Raw genomic sequence first — 21,753 nt, forward strand, 5'->3', positions numbered from 1 at the left:
TCTGTTGTTTTCTCATGACTAGATCCAGTTTCACTCATCCCAGACACAATATTACATAAGTGGTACATGCTCTTCTCAGGAAATCGCATGGAAAGGCAGGTCGGGTCTGTTGTCCCCTTATATTAATTTTGTTTTCCCATTCAAAGAGTTCTTCTGTTTAGCCACTGTCCAGTTACTAACTTTTCCTATTGCAATATTGAGCAATCTGTGGGGAGACACTTAGAGAACCATGTATCTTAATCTTCCTCAAAACTTCCCCCTAGATTTGCCATTCATTGGTGAGACTTGCCCAAACCAATCTTTATTATGATGATTACAAAATGCTGATTTTCCAACTCTTCTTCTCCCTCCTGATTTATCAATCAGCTTTCTGCTAGATGGAAGAGCTACTTCCAATCTATCTTTCTATCTATCATCTATCTACCTATTTATCTACCTACTTGCCTATAACCTATCTATCTACTATATATTATCAGTAATAACTTATGAATTTCTATTTTATTCAATAGGTTTAATTTGTTACTATCTTTACTTATTTTTATGCTCAAATCGTCCCAGATTTAGTCAACAGAAGAATCTCCAAACTGGTTTCAAAAGGACTTTTGACATTATCTCATTACTTTTTTGAGCACTTCCTTATGGTCTGTCACAAGATGATTCAGGTTCAACTCAACATCCCTCACAGTCTCGAAATCAGCTATTTTACCAAGGAATTCTGGTTCCCTTTAGTGAGGCGTGATATTTAGAAAGCAAGATTTGGATGCTAGGTGTGCTCAGTACTATTGGAGTATAATTTCTTATAACTGAATCAAAAGGTAGAGCTAAGAGGGGAAAAACATATGTAGATAGATAGATGATAGATGATGACAGATGATAGATGATAGATGATAGATAGATAGATAGATAGATAGATAGATAGATAGATAGATAGATAGATAGATAGATAGATAGATAGATAGATAGATAGATAGATAGAGATAGAGATAGATGATAGATAGATATGAAATAATCAGTTCCTTCTTTCAATTTCAAATTACAATCTGTCCCACAGGGGTTTTTCTTGCCTTTTCCTACCTCATATTTGTATCTTTCTGCGCAGTAAAAATCTTGATTTTTAAGATTATAAACCCATTCATTTATTTATTTATTCCTACAATGCATAGGAAATACTTATAGAATTATTACATCTATAATACTCAAAAAAAAAATCTATGAAAAAAAAAGTTCAACATTTGTGGTCCTTTTACTCCTAGACAGAGATATATAGTAAAAGGTTGTGTTTCAAAGTTACTTGGGAGAAACCTCTACTTTTCATAAAATAGAAGAGACATACATCTTTTTAATTCCTTCTATTCAGTACCACTAAAAACTCTGGACTTTACATGTAAAACAAAGAAAATAAGAAAACACTGAAAGGTGGGGAGAAGGCACGCCAGCCAGAGAACTCAAGACCCAAGGGACGTCATGACGGCGAGTTCTCTGGCTTTTCTTTTTGTCTTCTGCATTCTGCACTTGGAGTCAAAGAAGCTGGCAATCCAGAAATGCCAACGGGCAAAGACAAAACAACAATAAAGGCTGTTCTCTCTAGCCAAAGGACTGGAAAAGGGCAGCCTAGCAAGATAGAAAACTTTTGGACAATAACCACTCTACTCTAGTCAAATATCACAAAAAATAACTGGGGTCCCACCCCCATCCTATGCCAGCAAAGGCCACGTGAGGGGCCTAGACTTTCACCCTTGCGGGGCTGTAGCGAGGCATCCTGGTCCCTCCCCAGTACAAGTGCATGTGAATGTACAATTATCTCGAAATGAAAATGTTAATGAAAAACAAAATTATTTGGATTATTTTTTCTATCCCCCTTCAACACGGAATTGGAAGAAAACGTTGTTCATTTGTTTTTGTTTGTATTTAGTTTAAGTTTTTTATTTTCCCACATCTGAGGTTTTAATTTTTGAGTATGTAGAACAATAATATCCTCTCAAAAAGAACACCTATACAAAAAGATATACTCAGAGAAGTGTGCAGCCTCCTTTATTCCCTGCACCCGAATCACCTCCCTCTGCCCTCTCCACCACCGCCCCCCCTCCCGCCCCGCCAAACAAATCTCTCATAGGCAATCTATTTCATTACTTTCTGGGTTAAACTTCCTGTGTTTCATTTGTAAGAATAAGTGAATATATGTATGTATGTTTTATTATTTCCCTTTCTAAGTAGAAGGTGTGTAGGTCCAAAAAAAAAAAAAAGTGTGTTGGTATTTCTATTGGGATAATATTAAGTTTATAAACTAACTAGGAGAGAACTTATATCTAGATGATGTTGAAACATCCTACTCCAATCCTTTTTTCTTTGTTCCTGAAGATCAAGGAAAGTATGACAATGAATTCAACATCAGTTGAGATACATGCAATTACTCCAAGACTTTAACTTCTTACTACTGTCACAATATTAAACACTTGGGAAATTCCATAAGACAAAAACAACTAGCACAGTTAATAAATTATGTATTAAAATAATGCGACAATAGAAAAATTGTTGCTTTTCTGTAAGGACTTAATTGTACTTAAAAATTATACCAAAATAATACATAAACATTGGAGTTTTTTTCCTTGAAGGAATGAATTATAAATGTCATAACTTATACAAAAAAGAAGAAAAATTAGGATGACTTTTTCATCTAATCACTTAGTTGAAATTAATTGCAAAAAAGAGGACAACACAAATATATTTATTGGGAGTACAGCCTAATTTTTTTGACTATTTAAACAAATCAAGAGTCAATTGTCTGTATACAAAATCAATTTTATTATAAGTTAATAAACAAGAAGAGGCTATTTATCAATACAAATATTAGCATTCTCTTTCCACCAAAACTAATGAATATACTTTTTCCTGATTCCTGGAATACCCATGAATGTCCTGTGTATTACTATTACAACACAACTTACTTCACTATTTTCTAACTGTGGTTGGTACCAAAAAAAGTTGTTTTTTTTTTTTTAATGTGGATCCATTCAGCTTCTTTGTAATTCCAATATTGCTTTTACATTCATTGCATATAACAGTGTTTCTCAAAGTCTTTACATCACCTGCATCATCCCCCTGAGTAGAGTGTCAAAATGAAGTTTTCAAGACCCCATGCTGCTGAATTCGAATTTCTACCTGTAGAACCCAGAAGTCTCCATTTTAACGACCCTAAGAGATGCTCTTAAGCACAGTGCTCGAGAGCAACAGTTGGTGTCACGTGCTGCACAAAGCCAGTCTGGTCTCCCCAGAGTCTGTGCTCCAGGTTCTTCGCCCTTCCTTGCATGACCACGTTTCTAGATGCTGGGTGATCTTAGTGGCCTCCTATGCCTACTCCCTAGTTTATCAAGGTCCCTATTTAAATTTATCATCCAAAATTAAACCTGCCCCTTTAGAAATGGTTTGTTAATGCAGAGCATAGAGGGACTCTTATCTTCCTTGATCTAACTACTACTTATGTTAAAGTAACTTAACGTTAGCATATTTAGCAATTACATAACTGTTGATTCATAGCATGATTGTAATCAACTAAAGTCACAGGTTTATTTTCCACTGAACACCCACATTTATGCTAATCCAAATGCAAAAAATATATATATTTATCCCTGTTGGATTTAATATGCTATGTTACTTAGATAATTTTCAAAATTTGGTTTCTTTGCCTGTCATATAAGTGTCTACTGATGGCTTTAAATAGCATGAAATAGTCTCTAATAGAGAGCCACAGGTCCCTGTCTGCTACCCTACTCTATTATCACTGACCTGAGTGAAGAAATGCAGAACACCTCTGGGGGAAGACGTGCTGAGACAGTCAAAGGCACGGAAATACCAATTTTACCTAAAGAAATGAGATTGATTAGGGAGAAGCTTAGTTAATATTTTGAAAAATTATGCCATGAAATAGAAATTCACAAGGTTTTGAATTAAGACAAAATAATTCAGAGAACTGTCCCTCTCCTGGTAGCCACTCAGGACAATGGCCTGGTTTCTCCAGATGCACATGTTTACTTTCCGCTTCCAGGGAAAAGTTTGAGAAGCAATAATAGAAGCTACTCTGTCTATTTTCACGTCATCTGCAGAGCTGGGATCTCTAAGTTCATCCAGTTATTTATAAGAATGTTAAATAGAATAGGGCAAATGCATCCTACTAGGCACTCTCCCATGTTATTTAAAGCCATTACTAGACATTCTTGAGAAGAGACAACCCATATTACTCTATCAAGTCAAGACAAATAACAATAGCTAGCTGTTACTTGATTTTCAAGCAGTCCTTTAATCTACCTGCATAGTAACCACATAAAAAATAAACCATATTAGTTTATCAAAGCTTCTCTTTAGTTGACATTTGTTAGCTGCATGCTCAAAAACGAGCTTTTTAACAATCTGTTGTCAAATCTGCAAACGTGAATCAAGTTGTCTATAAATTCCAGATCTACTCTATTCCCTCTTTAAAAATAAAGATATAAGTTACCTATTTGTAATCTTTCAGTATCTCTACTTGCCATGACTTTTCAAAGACTACTAAACAGTAGCTCTGAGATTATGGGTGAAAATTCTGCTACCATCCTGGTACTAATCCACTGGCTTCATTTTAAACATCTTGGTATTAGTTTACTAATCTGTCATCTATCTGGGGCTGAAAATTCCTATTTTTCATAATTCTCTATATTTCGTTTAACAACCCATCTAAAAAAGAGAAAACAGGAGTCGAGTGATTCTGCTATTTCTCTAATGCTTTCTGTTATCATCTCTAAGCAGTGGACTTATTATTTGCTTGTTCTCTTTGATTTAAAAAAAAAACAAACAAAAACAAAAAACAAAAAAAAACAGCTTAAAGTCCCTCCTGGTCACTTTACCATTTTTTTAATCCTCAATTTATAGGGAGCCTTAATTCCTACATTTCTATGTTCATCCTTGGTTACTCTCCTTTCTTTATATCTTTTATATATACATTTGAAATTTCAGATTACTAGCCAGTCATTTAACTTTCCTGAGCTGTCTCCCATTTTATTCGAATTAATTCACAATTATTCAACTCTAGCGTTGTTTTTTTAATCTTCTTTTGTTAGTCTTAACCCAATTTTGAGAGTCAAGTCCATGGGTCAAAAACTTTTTCTTTGAACTTTTTGTAAAAGCTTCCCAAAATCCAGGGTACTTATCTCCTCTAAAACCCAGGGTTTGCTTCTCTGGCCATCATAAACTATTAGCGTGGAGTTCTCAACATCTTTTTTGTGTATTTAAGCATGTGACTGATGACAGCCTCCCAAGTGACACGCCCTCATGTGAACCCTAAGTTTTACAAACCTCAAGTACATTTTGTCTGAAAGAAAAGCATTGTAATGATATTTAATTTTATATATATACATGTGTGTATATATATATATGATGTTCTTCACCATGCTATGGTGAATTGATAAACAGGTTGCTGATTATGTAGAATTCCACACTGTTTCTTATAAGAAAGTAAGAGCAATGATATCATCAGGATAACCTTGACTACATTCAAATGAATGCATTTTTAGAAAGTGGGTAATTTACACTTCTACTTCTCTCACTATTAGGAACAAATTACTTGCAATTCGCCTCATGTACCAATACCAAATTGAAGATGACACAAGTGCTTTCTCCCCTCCAAACCACCAACTAACTCTTGCTTGTTGGTCAAAATTAAGTCCAGGCCTTACTTGATTTTAATTACGAAGGCAGTCAGTAATTAATCTCATCAGGATGGTTCAAGTCTCCTTTCATGACAACCTTCGGTAGTCTGTAACGTTCTCTCATAGTCATATATATTATTTCTAATGTGGTAGTATTTTGGCAGTCTCTTCATATGAGCCTTTTGAATATGGTAATGAATCTCATGATGTCTTTAGAACAAAGAAATGCAAATTTTTGCGATCTTTAAAATAAGTTGATCAAACATAACTTGAAGCTAAATACAAAATTATCTGTACAAAGTATTCTTCTAACAAACCCTAACAATGAGCATTGAATTAAAAATTGTTAAATCATTAGACAACGCACTCAGTGATTAAAGCACCAAGGACAAACAAGTTGGAAAGAAAGGAAAAGAGAGGAAAGGAAAGGAAAGAGAAGGGAAGGGAATGAGAGGAGAGGGGAAGGGAGGGGAGGAACAGGACAGATGGGAAGGGAAGGGAAGGAAAGGAAAGAAACAGAAATTATGCAAAAAGGGGAAATTTGGGAGTTCCAAGCAGGCCATCCATTCATGCTGGTCTTCCTCTAATACGCAGGTTATGGCTAAACTAGAATTCTTTTTTTCTTTTTAATTAAGAGCCATTTGGAATGAACAATTTTTTCATTCTCCAGCTGCTTGTATTTTAATTTCCACAATGTGTTACATTAAAGCCCATCTGTTTCCTGCATAAATATAATATTTGCTTAGAACTTGCTTCTCAGAATATTTAAGGACCCCTGATATATACTCCAAAACCTTCATTGTAAAAGGAATATAATCGTTATTAAAGGTGAAAACTTCTTTTAAAAAAACTCTAAATTTTTATTTATGAAGCATCTTTCCTATCTATTCATGTGACCCACTCTAGTTCAATTTCCTTGACATTTTTAACCTTTGATCAAATGAATCCACTGAAGCTGCTCTCCCAAAATCCAAACACATGCTTTATCAGATCTAAAAAAGATTTTCAAAGTTGTTCCCTTTATCCAGGAATATAATATGGCAAAATATAACAAGGCAAAGGACAAACAGCTTAGGTGTGGTCTTCGACTACTTGAATATCTTCTGACAAAGCAGAAGGGGAAAAGAGGGAAGGAGAAGAGAGAGAAGGAGAGAGAGAGGGAGGAAAAAATAGTAAATATCAAAATATTAAAGAAATTATTTTAAAATGAGCACTTAAAAAAAAACCCATACAAATGGATTAGCAAATGTTACTATTTTTTGAAATGGCCTTACTATTTGTTATGATCCTCATTTTAAACTTATTTTTGCTAATACCTATATTTCTAAGGACAAGGGGAAGTTTTTTTTACCTGCAACATGGATACAACTGTACAGTACTTTAATACATAATGGTACCAAGAGCAGGAGCCCTCACTCTCCATCCAGTGGGATTTAACCTTAGGGAACATGAAATCGATGAAGGTTAAATCGGGCCTCTGCATCATTCCACTCTTGCCCACTAGGCAATGGCAGCAAATGTCCACAGCAAATGCCATAAAGCACTTTGAACATGAATGAACATCAAGGCTTAGCTGGCTATACTAACCTTTCTTCACTGCCCAAAAAACTATCTTTTAAAAATTCTGACTTCACTTTTTTTCACCTGAATTTATTGTTTAAGAACTAACGCATCATCCTAAAAACATTACCCTAAAGTATTTCTAACTTATTAAGTGCTATTCTAAAAGTTATTTCTAGGTACATCTTCCACCCAACAAAAATCAAGATTGTCTGTCTTTTCAGTTCAGAAGTTTGATGGTAGTTCTTAAAACCCAGTTAAAAGCACTCCATTTGTGATTTTCATCGAGGATGTAAAAATCTGTCTAAAAGTCATTCAAACAGAGAGTCAACTATACTCTCAGACCTTTAATTTTGTGGAAGAAATTTTGTGGGTTCGCATGTGCCTAAGCTATAAAACCTTAGCAATAATAGTCTGGTCTATAACCCTCACTTTTAAAAGTCATGTGAGATTCCACACTTGACCTAGAACAAAGCAGCAATTTTTCTGAATCGTCTCTGTGCCTTCGTGTCCAAAGTTCTCCTATACTTTGGGACCTGGGGGACAGGGTCTCAAATTGGATATAAGTCTCCTTTGCCAAATCATCTTCCCAGAAGGGTTCCGACTTACACTGCAGTTTGCAAACTTTGTATAACAGGAAAAAAATCAATGGCAAGACAACAACACAGGCAGTACCGCTCACCACAATAAGGAAGAACTCTTGAGAATCACCTTCTTCTTCAACTCTGTCAGTAAAAAAGGTGACACATTGGTCTTTCTGAGGAGGCACTCCTTTTGGACAGACACATGCTATGTATTGCTTATCAGGCTCCAAGCCATCTATGGTTACTTGGTTCTTGCTGGAGTCTGCATTCAGCAGCAGCAGGTCCTTCTCATCATACTTGGAATACAACACGGTCACCTCAGAGCTATGTGCGGCGTTGATGGTGTTCCACATCAGAGTCACACTGTCTTTGGTCTTGCTGATTGCCCTGAGATTTTCTATTGTGGCATTCCCCTCCACAGGCGTTGCTCGATCTAACAATGCCATCTCTTCTTTCTTACTTGCACTAGCTGGGGGAAGCTTACTTCCACCCATCTCCACCTTTAAATTTCTTTTCCCGTCAGGGTGGAACAGGAATGACTGCCGGCTGGCCATGGTGGTGCTTGTTGAAATTCTAGTGTTTAGAGTTATAGCTGAAGAAGCAATGGAGGAGAAGAAAGGAGATAAGGAGAAGGAAGCAGCAGAGGGAGGAGATGAAGTAGGAGTAGAAAGAAAAGTAGAAGAAGCAGAGGAGGAAGAAGAGGAGGAAGAAAGCCAGGGAGATGGCGATGAACCAGATATGGATATAGATCTTCTAGCTCCTGACTGGACCTCTTGCTCAGAGTGACCTCTAGTTCTTCTTTCAGAAGTATCCGATGATATAGTGGTGGTGACAACACCAACCACTGTCACAGTAACCACAGCTTCTGACATCCCAGCCAAATTTTTGGCTTTACACTTGTAATCCCCGGCATCTTTGTAAGAAATGCCTGTCAAGCTTATTATGGACCATCTGACTCCTTCCCTTGGAGATTCCTGAATCACTAGAAGAAAAAATATACATATAATTCTGTGAGGAAAAACAAAGAAAAGAAAAAAGCAACATGCCAACTGAAAAAGAAGCAACTATTTGGTTCTTCATGCATCCTTTTCCCATGAGCCATTGGTGATGACTTTTAAAATAAGGGGATAAGACAGAGTAATCTCAAAGATCCTTTCCAACTTTAACTTACTGTGATTCCATAAAATGTTTATCACAACTATTTTCCCAAATATGTTTTCATTGTAAAAAAAAAATACTATCTATCTGCAGAGGGCACAGCAGATCATTTTCTGGCATGGAAGGGTCATAATTTGTATTCTCAATCTTTCGTTTTATATTTAATTTAGATTAACTAGGAAATTACCTAGTGGATTCTTTTATTTGAAGAATAATAAATAGTTTTTGCAAAATTGGAATTTTACTTTCCTAAACACTAAAAACTAAAATAGTTACATTTTGTGTTGATTTTTGAAGCTTTATGAAAAATAACAATGCCCTTAGCAGTAGCCCCAGATTTAACGCACAACTTCAGAGTACAGACAATTTACGATCTATTTGTAGGAATATTGGGCCTTGACTTTTTTTTTTAATTCCATCAGTTTTCATGATTTCAACCTCAATTTAATTTAATTTTAAAATTAAATTAATCATCAGAATGATTTAATCATCAGAATATCACTATTGAAACTAAGGCCAAAACATCAACCTGGTCTTAGGATTCAAAAAGTCTATGTAACCGATATTTCCAAAAATTATACTGTTTGCTTCATAATCAGGTTGGTGTGTAATTTCTTATTTAAATAGTCATTCAAAAATGAGAAACTCATTTTTGAGAACATTGTAACGGTTATACATTTTTCAAGTGAGCCATATTCAAGAAGACACAGAAAGATAAAGGCCTTATCTGTAATCACCCATGCACTGGATCATGTTGCTTTCTGTCAAGGAAAATATCAGATTCTCTATTTTCTATTTAGGTAGTCAGATAAACTGAGGATAATATTCACTGATAAAATAAACCTTTTAAATTCCTTTCACCCAATAATCTTGGCATATTTTATTAGAATTAACCAACTAATTGCAAATCTCCACAAAATATGAGGTTAAATTCAGACCTTTGAAAACTCCTTGTTTCAACATAGGCCTGAATTAAGAAAATACCTGTATAATTAACTGGCGAACTGTCAGGTCTGGTCCATGTGAGCCGTGGGGTGGGGTAGCCAGTGGCATCACACCGCAGCAGGACATTACTGCCCAGAGCAGATGTGATCTGGGTGGCCGAGGTCATCACCGATGGTTTCAGACACCGATCCAACTCAGCCCGCTGGAACGAAATCCCTGTCAGGCGCTCGGGCTCACTACAGACCATCAGTGGGTCAAGAAGCACTATGGCGGGGTCGGCAACTTTTGATATCTCAATTATTTTGGAAATGTGACAGTCACAGAACCAAGAGTTGTCCTGCAGACCTAAACCAGAGAGAGGAAAAGGCTGATAAAGGCTTTATTTTACATCACAGACTCTTGAGGAAGCAGGTGTCTGCCGTCTCGTCTCCCTCGAAACAGAAGTGCTCTGAGGGAGGAACTGAAGTCATCTCTCTGTCGGTTTTGCTCTGTAATCCAGCCACCTGAACGAACATATCCTGTCAGTTCAGATCATTAACGATCATAGCTAACAGTCATTAAGCATTTACTCTGTGTTAGGCTTTGCTCTAAGCACTTACCCATATTATCTCATTTAATCTTAACAATCCTATGAGAGGAAGAGTATTATTATCCTCATTTTAAAGATGAAGTAGCTGAGACACAGAGAAACCAAATAATTTGACCACATAGCTAATTAATGTCTGAGCCAAGATTTGAAACCAAGTACCACAAAATGCCATAAACATAGTGATAGTGGTATTTCTAGAGCGCTATGAAAGTACTAGTATTCTCGATGACATAAACGTTCTAGCTAAGGCTATTTCCACATAGAGTGTTGAGCTGCTGCCTGCCGTCTTCTTGCTGCTCATAGCAAAATGTAAAGAAGATACAACAGCTAAAGGAAGAACTATTAAGTATGAAAGAGCCAAAACTTGCTGGGTTCAATAGTAAAATTGTTAAGAAACTCCCAGCCTCTCCAAAATTTTCAAATTAAGAAAGGGCTTCAGAGTGAAAAGCAAATCCAGTGTGGGTGAGTCTATAAAAGCATTTGCTAAGACCTCAGAAGGATCTAAGATGGCGCTTCCGAGGCGTCAGTCAGACAAGTCTGTCTGAGGATCATAAGGGTGACTGATGTACCATAGCAGCCTCCCATAAAGCCCCAAATTGAAATGATTTATCTCAGAAAGGTTTGTGGTTGTGGATTTTTACTAATGGAGTGAATTATACGATTCCTAAGGAGAAAAGACAGAACTGCAATTTTAAAAAGTTCTAACTAACCATAATAGATTTAACGGTTCATCATAAATTCTAAATTTCTATTTATGCCTATTTTTATTACAATAGCACTTCATGACTGGTTCATATTTTTCTGCCAGTACTGGTAAAAGTTTACTGTTTTTTAAAAAATCTTCCATCTTAAAATTTTTTTTCTTCCATAGGTGGATTACCTTGAACTTCTTCCTCTTACATTTACTACTGTGAATCTATGACGATTCTCTAATATTGATTTGAAGTCTATCCAAACTGCCAGCAAACATCAAATTCATTCCGTCATGGGATAATTAATATGTGTAGAATATTTTATTTATACCTTTAAGACACTGGTTATGCCTGATTTTCTCTTTATAAAATAATAACAATACATTATTGATTGCTTCCTATGTTGCAAATTCCACACTTGTCAAGGCTTGTAAAGGGTCTGAGTTTTACCCTACTTTAGGGTGACCGACTCAACTCATTTTGCCAATTTTATAAATGTTGGCGGAAGACACTAGACTCCTGATCAGAAATGAAGGATAGTTTATTACTCATGGCTCTGGAGAAAGACCTTATCCTTATTACACTGGGCAATAAGCATGCCTACCCTTTGCTCTGGAGGGAGACAAACCTCTACCTTCCAAAGCAGCTCTCTGTACAAACATCCTTGAAAAGACAGTTCAGTGCCCACCTTCGTTTGCAAGGGATGTGGAGATGTGTAAGACCATGGAAAATTGTCTTCCAACATCGCTAAGCATGCTAAACAATTTGTCAGCCTTAGTCCCAATGAAGTGGATAATATTAATATCATCCTCGCTTTAAAGAGGAGAAAAGCAATGCCAAGGGAGGTTAAGGGATCTACTCAAGTCACACAACTGGATGCAGTCAGAATTTGAATCTCAATTTGATCTTAAAGTTCTCAGTCCCCACCACCATGTGTATGTCTTACACTGACCTCAGGAAGCTAGACTGATTCTTCCAATTTCACACCAGAGGACACCGAAGCACAAAGAGATTACTGTCTTGACTTCGTAAGTAATCCTGAATCCCAGATGTTTTAGCCTCCTAATCTAATACTTCTTCTACCACAATGCATTTCTTCAACACCTAAAAACATCTAGGGCCCTGAGTGGTAGTTAGAAGTGCTTTTATCTACAAATAACAAATATCAAAGCAGTGCAGTCTGGAGCACAAGGTCTATACAGGGAAAGATTCAAGAGCTATAACATTAATAGTTTCATTCATGCTTTGAAACAGTTATAAAAATGTATTAACAATGAGACTAAATTAATCCAACTGGGTATATCTAAAAGTTATGTGAACCAGGAAAATATTTTTAAATCCCTCAAAAATATAATGTGTTTTTATTCCAGCTTTGAAACATCTAAGGTCAAAGGTACAACTCTTAAAACCTGAATAACAGTGATCTAAGTGCTGAAGGTATTCATCACACGTTTTCTCCTCTGGGGACAAAGGTACAAGAACTCTCTGAAGTTAAAGTGTTACTCTACCGCATTCCTTCAAGGCAACATACCAACCATGGTCACGGTAATTTGCATTAATCGATTTATTTTACATGACTATCCTTGGCGAGGGGCAAATGAACTTTGCCTTATCCCTTTTCTAAAAGGGTAATGTTTTCCATGTATTAAAGTAGTTGGATTAAATGGCCCAATTTTTTGTGAAATGCAGCGATAAATTCCTGTTCAAAAATTATTCTGCAAACCATAAGCTCTTGAAGGCAAAACCATGCCTTAGTCAGCTTTGTGGAGGCAGCGGTGTTTACCAATTCAACTGGGAAAGGAAAGTCTTTCAACAAAATGGTGCTGGAACACCGACTATCTGCTTGGAAAAAAATAAACCTCAACCCCTACTTCACACTATACTCAAAAACTATTTTGAAATGGAACACAGTCATAAGCATAAAAGCTAAGAATGTAAAGCTTAAAAGTTAAAACTATAAAGAAAGTAGAATATCTCGGTGACTTATAGGTAGGCAAATATTTCTTAGATGGGACACAGAAAACACTAAATATAAAAGTAAAACACTGATAAAAATCAGATGCCTTTAAAACTTCCTTACCAGATACCATGAAGAAAATGAATAGACAAGCCACAAACCTGGAGAAAAGATTCATAATGTGTATTACTGACAAAAGACTTATATTCAATAATAAAAAGAAAACAGCCTTAGAAAATTATAAAGGAATATACTAGTGGCCAGTTAGCAAATGAAAACATGGTCAACGTCATTACAGCTGTTCATCAACTTACAATGCCCTCGTGCCCCCGATAAACCCCATACACCCATGGTAAGTTGAAAATATTATTAGTCAAAAATGCATTTAATACAATAACTTACCAAACATCAAGCTTAGCTTAGCCTACCTTAAACATGCTTCTTTCACATTTACGTTAGCCTACAGTTGGGCAATTATCTTAAGTTTCATATCAAGGGTAATTGCCTTCCTCTTCCAGAAGCAGAGGAGACACAGATGGGCATTTTGAAGATATGATGGGATGAGAAAACACAAAACGCAGTAGTATTCAAAAAACGATGGCATCACAGTGCCCTCGTGGCAGCGTGGCTGACTGAGAGCTGCGGCTCGCTGCCACTGCCCAGCTTTGCAGAAGAGCATCGTACTGCATATTGCTCGCCTGGGAAAAGATCGAAATTAAAATTTGAAGTACAGTTTCTACTGAATTCGTATTGCTTTTGCATCGTGGTAAAGTTGAAAAATCATAAGTTGAATCTTCCTAAGTTGGACAATCACAAGTTGCTGACAGTCTGAAGTCATCGAAGAAATGCAAATTAAAATCACAATGTGGTACTGCTCCCTGACCCATGCACTGCCCCGCCCCCCACTTCCCGAATGGCTAAAATGGAAAAGACACTTGTATTGGTGAGGATATGGAGCACGTCGACTGTTAGACAGTGCTAGTGAGCATGTGAAGCAGTATGACCTCTTTGAAAACTAGTAGTTTCTTAAAAAGTTATATATGTAGTTATCCTATGACCCAGCAATTTCAATACTAAGATGTTATCCAAGAGAAATAAAAATATATGCTTCAAAAAGCTTTGTACAAGAATGTTAATAGCAGCTTAATTCAAAAGAGCTAAAAAGTGGAAACAGCTCACGTGTATAACAACAGGAGAAGCGAACAATTGGTACATTTGCAAAACTGAATACAACTCAGCGGTGAGAACCTGCAACGACTTGGATGAATCTCAAAAATATAATGCTGAGTTAAAGAAGCCAGGTATGAGAGTGCCTCTTAAATGATTCCATTTATATAAAATTCTAGGGCAGACAAAATTAACCTATGGAGATAGAAATAAAAATAGTGGCTGCTTGGGAAGGGTGGAGATTAACTGAGATGGGGCACAGGGCAACTTTCCAGGGTGATAAAATTATTCTGTGTCCTGATGAGGGTGTGGGGTTTTGTGGGGGTGTGCATTTATCATCATTTACAAAATTATACACTTAAGATCCATCATATACAAATCATTCAATATAAAAAAAAGTTTAAAGAATAAAATAATGATACCTCTAGAGCTGGACTGTGAATCTGAAGCCTGACCCTGCCTCTTTACCCGCTATAAAAAAAGAAGGTAGTGGTGATTACAGGCCCACAGCATGGGGTTTGCTGGAAGGCTGAGATACCACCAGGGGTCCTCAGAAGGCCACCCGACAAGGAGTAAGCCTTAGCTATGGGTAACTTGTCTGCTCCATGCCTAGAAAAGGACAGACATACCCACTGGGACGCAGGAGTATTTGTTGAATTAAATTAATGTCATTTTCAAAATTCTAGGGGAGTACTTAGGCCACCTTCTTTGGAATAGGAGACTAGGCTATGTTAACAACTGAGCAATTTGGGTACCAGAAAAACACACCCACAAAAGCATTTTATGACCTCTCCAACTGCAGGCTTTTTTCTCCAAGATAAACAGTGTTAGGCCTTATAGAGTCTGCCTGTGTAAACATTTGCTTTTTCTTGAGAAAAAGGTCATGGAAATTTACCTGTATTGCAAATCAAAAAGCTAATCTAGTTTCATAGTTAATTTAAGTGTATACTTGCAGGACACTAGTTTATGTTTTTATAGATACACTAAAAGAGAATTTTATGAAATTAATATTTTTATTCATGTAGAGGAGAGAGGAAGTAATGGAAAGGCTGCTCCTTAAATTTTTAAGAAATTAATAATGCATATGTGAGGAAAATAAGTCTGGTATTATTACACACCTAACCCCTGGAATTACAAAGGAGTGAGGAAGAACGTGGGTTCTGGGGCCAAACGGCCTGTCTTCATATCCCAGCTCCATCACTATGTGTAAGTGAATACAGGCAAGTGGCTTAACTAGTGCCTCATTTCCTCACCTATAAAATGGGAATGAAATGGCACTTCCCACAGGGTTAACATGAAACTGGAAGATGATATGTCTATCACAAGAATTAGGCTTGGCCCTGAGTAAGCACTGCACCAATATTAGCCATTACTATTATTATTACAAATAGAACCTTCATCTGCTAACGATAATAAACATGAGATAATAAAAATTAAATAAAAGCAAAATACATCCCACTATCACAGTACAAGAGTAAATTCTACAGGGCACCTGGAAAGATATAATTGCTATAGTTAAACACTGTGTTCTAGAAACTCCAGAACTGGTTCTTATCACCATATTTTAAGGAAGACATTTGAAAACTTAAATATAATTAAAGTAACAAAAATGCCAAGGGAGAAAAGTCTTTCTTTATAAGGCACTCCTATCTCGGTCACAGCTGCTATGGGTTATTGTTGATCTAAAATCATAACCTCAGAGGCTGCCCACCTCGCCTTCTAAAGAACTGTCACATAAAATGTCTCATTATATTCTCATTACAAACCTATGAGTAAGATGGAGTCGGTCCTCCCATCTCCATTTTCTGGACGAGAAAACCGAGAGTTCAGTGTGTGACTCACACACATGAAGAGTCCACTTTGAGGACTCGGCAGACATGGCTTTGTCAGAGCTGGATGCCACCCATGGCTGGACATGTTTCAAAACACCTTTCGTTATTGGTTATCGTGACATGATCATCATTTTTAAAGTAACGCATGATCATTGCAGAACATTTGAAAAATATAAAAAAGTAAAAAGATGTCCCACCACCTGAAGAGGACAGTTAACCAGCTAGTATATATTTTCAGTCTTTTTCTTTATATATTCTAAAATAATTATGATTGTGCTTTATGTTCAATTATATTCTGTTTTTTAAATTTAATATTATACTGAAAGTATTTTCCTGTTACTGCCTTTAAAGAACCTTCTTTAAAAGAATCTAAATTCTAAAACATAGATAAAGCTGTTTATCTCCATGGACAACAAAATTTCATAACCCTTTCCCATTTGATCCCTAAGTTCTCACCCAGATTTAACTGACAAGTGAAAAATATTGATGTCATATATATGTCTTCTTCATTGCAATATCGGTAACTAATCATTAGAGAGTTATTGATAGCAATTTATTAATTTGATTTTATTTTTTGCTTTATATCTCCACTGGCTAATCTATTAGAACTAAGAATAGCTTCCAAGGAAACTTAGAAAAATATGTAGAGAAATAGACTCTCGATGTTTAAGACAATTTGTAGCTATTAAACTTACTCATAAGGAGTACAAATTAGTGGCTAAAATAAATAAATGCTACAGTATAGGTTTACATGGCGCCCATCACTACTTATGTAATATGGATTCTGCCACTGTTGTTAAATTAAAGTAATATCTTTTCCTCTGACCCATCCTATAATACTCCTTTTATTCTCTAATAAAAATGTTTCAAGGACTAGACAACAGGGAGCAAAATGTGAGATGGCGATAGAAGAAAGGCTTATGTGGTTTTCTGTCTATCTTATTCTTCTCACTCACACTTTTAGTCTTATGAGCACCCAAATGCACTTACATTTCAGTGAAAGCAATGCTAAAACCATTCAAGTGCTGTCACGGCATTTTTTTTTTTTTGGTGAAAATTTATCTTTTCTTTATAGTTTATTTCAGTAACTACTTGAGCATGTGATGTGGTCAGCAGGAATTCCTGGCAAATTTAGCATCTAGTTGCTTCTCACTCCAAAAGTCTTATAAATCACTTCAGTTCTTCCATCCTTCTGAGAGGGACAACCTCTACTGCCGCCCTGATGGACACAACTTATGAACTGACAACACGGCCTGACTGGGCGAACAAAATGTTAGAAAGCAAACTGACTGATCAAAGCCTCAGGCTTGTGTCACACACATAAGCACGAAAGGCCTCACTGCCCACAGATGCCCCTGAGAAGGGTCTCAGTTCACCGACTTCAATTTGGCAACCACATGTCCTGGGCATTCGCCATGTGCAGAGCACTGTGCAAAGCACCATAGGAAGATACAAAAGAGAGAGAGAGAGAGAGAGAGAGAGAGAGAGACTTACTGCAAAGAGTTTACATTTTAAGAACCCAAGACAAAAAACCATAAAACCTAAACGAAGTCAAGATTAAAACATACAAAACTAATCACAGCTAAACTAAGAGACCAAAATCCATGAGAAGACCTATTTGGGGCCAGTACAATAACTGGTATCTTCATCATTTCTTCTTAAGAAAATCTGGCAGCTACTCTCCCTAACTAATGAAACCACTGCTGCCTCACAAAGATGCTGATGTCCCTCTCACTGCTAAAGAGCCCGATGGAGGGTTTAAAAGACACCAGAGCAGAAGGCTGACTGGCACGGTGCAGAGCACTGGTTTGCTTGGAAGAATCAGGGCAGGCGGGCAGATCCTGTCACTTAGCAGCGTGAGCCTCTCGGTTTATGAGGCCAACTCCCCTCTCTCTACAACGCGTGTACACACACAGACAAACAGACACACACACACACACACACACACACACACACACACACACACTACACCTTACACAGGGTAGATGGGTAAAGTCACCGAGCTCAAGTACTAAAGTACCATTAGATCAAAAGAACGAGTATGGAGTAAGAAACCAAATTCAATAAATACGAAACGACTGGAGAAATGAAGATATGCTCAATAAATTACCTGGATCTGGAAAGCACAGAGGCTTGCGAGCTTACCAAGAACAATCCTCCGCGGTGAAAGGTCCAGGCTTCTGGACGATGTTGTAAGGACATGGGACCAGCTGTCCAGGAAATCAGGCGGCAGTGTGGTTAGTCTGTTGCTTGATAAATCCAAGTAGGCGAGGTTCTTCAGGTACCTGACTGCCTCATTTGGCACTCTGGTTATTCTGTTATTGTGCAAATCCAGGGTCCTTAGGTGGGGCATGTCGAGCAGAGATGCCCAGGGGAAAGCACCCAGAGAATTCCCATCCAAGCGTAACTCATGCAGCTGCCTTAGGTTGTAAAAGCTGTTGGCCTCAAGGCTGGCCACGGAATTGTAAGACACCCAGAGGCAGCGGAGCTCCGCCAGGTAGTAGAAGGCCTCAGCGGGGATGCTGCGGATGACTGTCTTCTCTATGCGAAGCTTCACAGTGTCCACGGGGAAGTTCATGGGGACCTCGTTCATATCCAAGTCATTACATAGTACCGACCTAGTGTCACAACGAGAGCAGTGGAAGGAAACCTGCTTTTCGAGACCCATTTGAAAAAACAAGACTTATTCAAAACATACTTCAGTTTTTTATTCCTTACTGGTTTTCACATTAATATCTCTCCAGCCTAGCTGACCTATTCATTAGTAATTCATCATCATCTTCTTCTTTTAAGTTGAACCACGTGAAATGGCCTTTTTTGTAGATTAAAAATGATCAAATATAAGCAATTTCATGTGGTTCAACCTAAAGATGATGGAGCTCTTTTTGTGTCGGGCCTGTGTGACACGCATCCCATCCATCACCCTAGTTAATTGTCAAAACAGCCCTACGAGGTAGATGTTGGGTAATAGGTAAAGGCATCAGCTCTGGAGTCGGGCTGGATCTGGGCTCCAATCTAAGCTCAGCCACCTCCTTTGTGGCTATGAAAAGCCACTTCACCATCCCCTCAACTTCGTTTTCCCACAGTCAACAGAAATAGATGTAAAGTTTTATACCTTCTGGCACATAATAGGCGCTCAGTGGATGCTTGCTTTTTTTTTTTTTTTTTTTTACCATCAATCTCATTTTTATAGATAGAATAACTAAGGCCCACCAGCATGAGGTAACTTCCAAGGCCACATTACCAGTGGGTCACACTGCCGCCCTTCACACACACACATCTGTCCAACTCCGAAGTGCACATATCACCTCTTTGGGAAGTGGCACATTTTAAAAGAATCCTCTGTTCAAGTTATAAATTGATCATTTTAAAGGGGATAATTTAATTTTTAAAAAAGGAAGGAAGGAAGGAAGGAAGGAAGGAAGGAAGGAAGGAAGGAAGGAAGGAAGGAAGACAGTGTTCACGCTAGATCTTAAAGCTGAGCTGTGTTTTAACAATGTGACTTGAGTGTAGCTTCCAGCTCAAAGAATAAACCAGTAACTGTGAGTTTGTTTCTTAACCGCTCACTAACTTAAGTGACCTTGAGCAAGCTATGTTGTAACCTTGCTTAGTGGCATGTGTCAAACAGGCATAGAAAAACAAGCCTGTCTTGAGTGTGAGCATGAAGTACGAAGAATCAGAGAATTTAGATTCATTTTAATCTGGAAAAAAGATCTATTTGTCTCCAGTTATATACTCATTCCCACTGGATTGCTGGAAATGAATGAAGAAACATTTTGTAAAGCATGATCTAAATTATAATACATGATCCATGCAGTAAATAATTACAAAAAAAAAAACCAGCCGTTCGGTAAAACACATCACACTAAACCAGTGAACTTCTAAAGGCAGCCTGTAGTGTACAGGGGGGGAAGCAGCCTAAGGCTGCGGTGTACAGCTAGCGTCACCTCCTGTCTGTAACTCCAGACCATACGGAGGCACTGGAATTCTCTAGGGACACCTCCTACTCTTCATCTCTATTCTTTATCACAAATGTCAGTGCTACTTTAGACCAGAATGATCCAGTTTCTACTTATTAAGTCAGCATTCCAGTGTGCTATGTTGGAAAAAATCCTAGATTGGAAGCCAAAAAATTCAGTCTTTATCAACCAGGCACTGTACGAATTCAGTGCTGTGACCTTGGACACGTCATTTAGTCTCCATTTGATTTAATTTCTTCATTTATAAAATGACAGCAGTCAAACTAGATTATTTCTAGAGTTCTTGCCAAGAATAATACACCATGATTTTTATAAAATCCATTAATAATGGGGCCACCATGGAGAAGAAAACATTTCTGTGGTTGTTTCACAAAAGTCCCTTGGCCCAAGTCATTAACTGCTACGTATCTTTGCCAAATGAGTCTCTAATTTGTTACATTCTTCTCATTGTCTTAAACCACCTAGCGAATCCCTCAAAAAGATACCAAGAGTTGGTTAAGTTTATATAATAACAAGACAAAGTACTCAAAAATATGTTTTTATTATAATTATTTATTTGGGTAATTCTTACACATTACTTTAAGAGGACACTGTTCACTCCAACCAAGTCACACAAAAAATCTGATTTTGTTATTAAATGTCCTCTCAAAAAAATAACAAACAAAAAAACCAAGGCCCATTATGTTCAGTTAACAAGAGTTCCTTTTTGCATTTAACTTCCATCTCAAAGGACTTGTGCATAAGTAAGTAATTATTCTCACTTCACAAGTACATAGACATTAAAGCAACCCAGAGGTTAATTTAAATAACTTCCATGTGGCCCTATGGTGTCTGCGACAGACAGGCTTGCTCTGTATCTTTCAAACCTCTTTCCTTTATAAATTTCAGTATCTTCAAATGAAAAAGTCTAATTATGTACCTCTCTAACTTCACTCTTGTGATCTTCCTTCCTATTTTCTAAGGTCTATCTAGTAGGCATGAATAACCTTCAAAGGGAGATGGAAAGCCGGAGAAGCAAATGATCTGGGCATGTCTAGCACCTCCTGATCGCCCGGCCCTCTTATGCTTTCCAGAATCAGGCTGAGCTGGCCACACTCACTTCAGCTTGACCTCCTGAAATGAACATTTTATGAAAATGAATGCAGTGAATATTTTGGTAACACAGAATGTGTTTGAGACTCTCAAATAATTAGAGAGGCTTTTAAGAGCTAAACTGCTCTAAATGAAAACAACAGAGTCGGCAACCAGCATAAACCCAACTGAGTTTGAGCTTACATATGCTAAACCTTCTCTCCTCCGATTTCTGAGAAAAAATTTGCTTTCAAAATAAGGCTGTCTGGTTGTGGTCCTTCTTCTCGGAATCACTAGAACACTTAGTAGCAAGGAGAGGGGCATACCTTGATCCCGTGCCATCATTTCTGCCGTGATCATCGCAGGTGCACTGTGAAGGACACGAACAGCTCACTCCTCCCAAAAAGCTAAGCACAATGCCCAGACATGTTAAGAAACGCATTGCTCCTTGTAGAGGAGCAAAAGGTAAAAACCAGATTCTAAGCATTCAGAAACCGGTGTGCCTGGAATGCAAACAGCCATTTAGTAAGAGCAGATTAC

General features: G+C 37.4%; 1 protein-coding gene across 1 annotated transcript; it reads right to left on the minus strand.

Moving 5' to 3' along the window:
- Positions 1 to 2,792: 2,792 nt before the first annotated feature.
- Positions 2,793 to 21,731, minus strand: LRIT3 (leucine rich repeat, Ig-like and transmembrane domains 3). Its single transcript, XM_016140833.2, has 4 exons — positions 21,540 to 21,731; positions 18,308 to 18,780; positions 9,965 to 10,270; positions 2,793 to 8,804 (listed from the first exon to the last, which is right to left on the minus strand). Exons 1-4 carry the CDS (start codon positions 21,698 to 21,700, stop codon positions 7,639 to 7,641), a joined length of 2,106 nt encoding a protein of 701 aa, XP_015996319.2. The 5' UTR covers positions 21,701 to 21,731; the 3' UTR covers positions 2,793 to 7,638.
- Between the last annotated feature and the right edge of the window lie 22 nt (positions 21,732 to 21,753).

This window comes from Rousettus aegyptiacus, unplaced genomic scaffold (assembly GCF_014176215.1).
Source record: "Rousettus aegyptiacus isolate mRouAeg1 unplaced genomic scaffold, mRouAeg1.p scaffold_m13_p_10, whole genome shotgun sequence".
Lineage (NCBI taxonomy): Eukaryota > Metazoa > Chordata > Mammalia > Chiroptera > Pteropodidae > Rousettus > Rousettus aegyptiacus.

Coding starts and splice junctions, on each gene's coding strand:
- LRIT3 (XM_016140833.2), bottom strand. CDS start 21,700: ATGCTTAGAATCTGGTTTTTACCTTTTGCTCCTCTACAAGGAGCAATG. Junction 10,271..18,307: donor ACCGCGGAGGATTGTTCTTG/GTAAGCTCGCAA, acceptor TCTCTGGTTTAG/GTCTGCAGGACAACTCTTGG. Junction 8,805..9,964: donor TTCGCCAGTTAATTATACAG/GTATTTTCTTAA, acceptor TTTTTCTTCTAG/TGATTCAGGAATCTCCAAGG.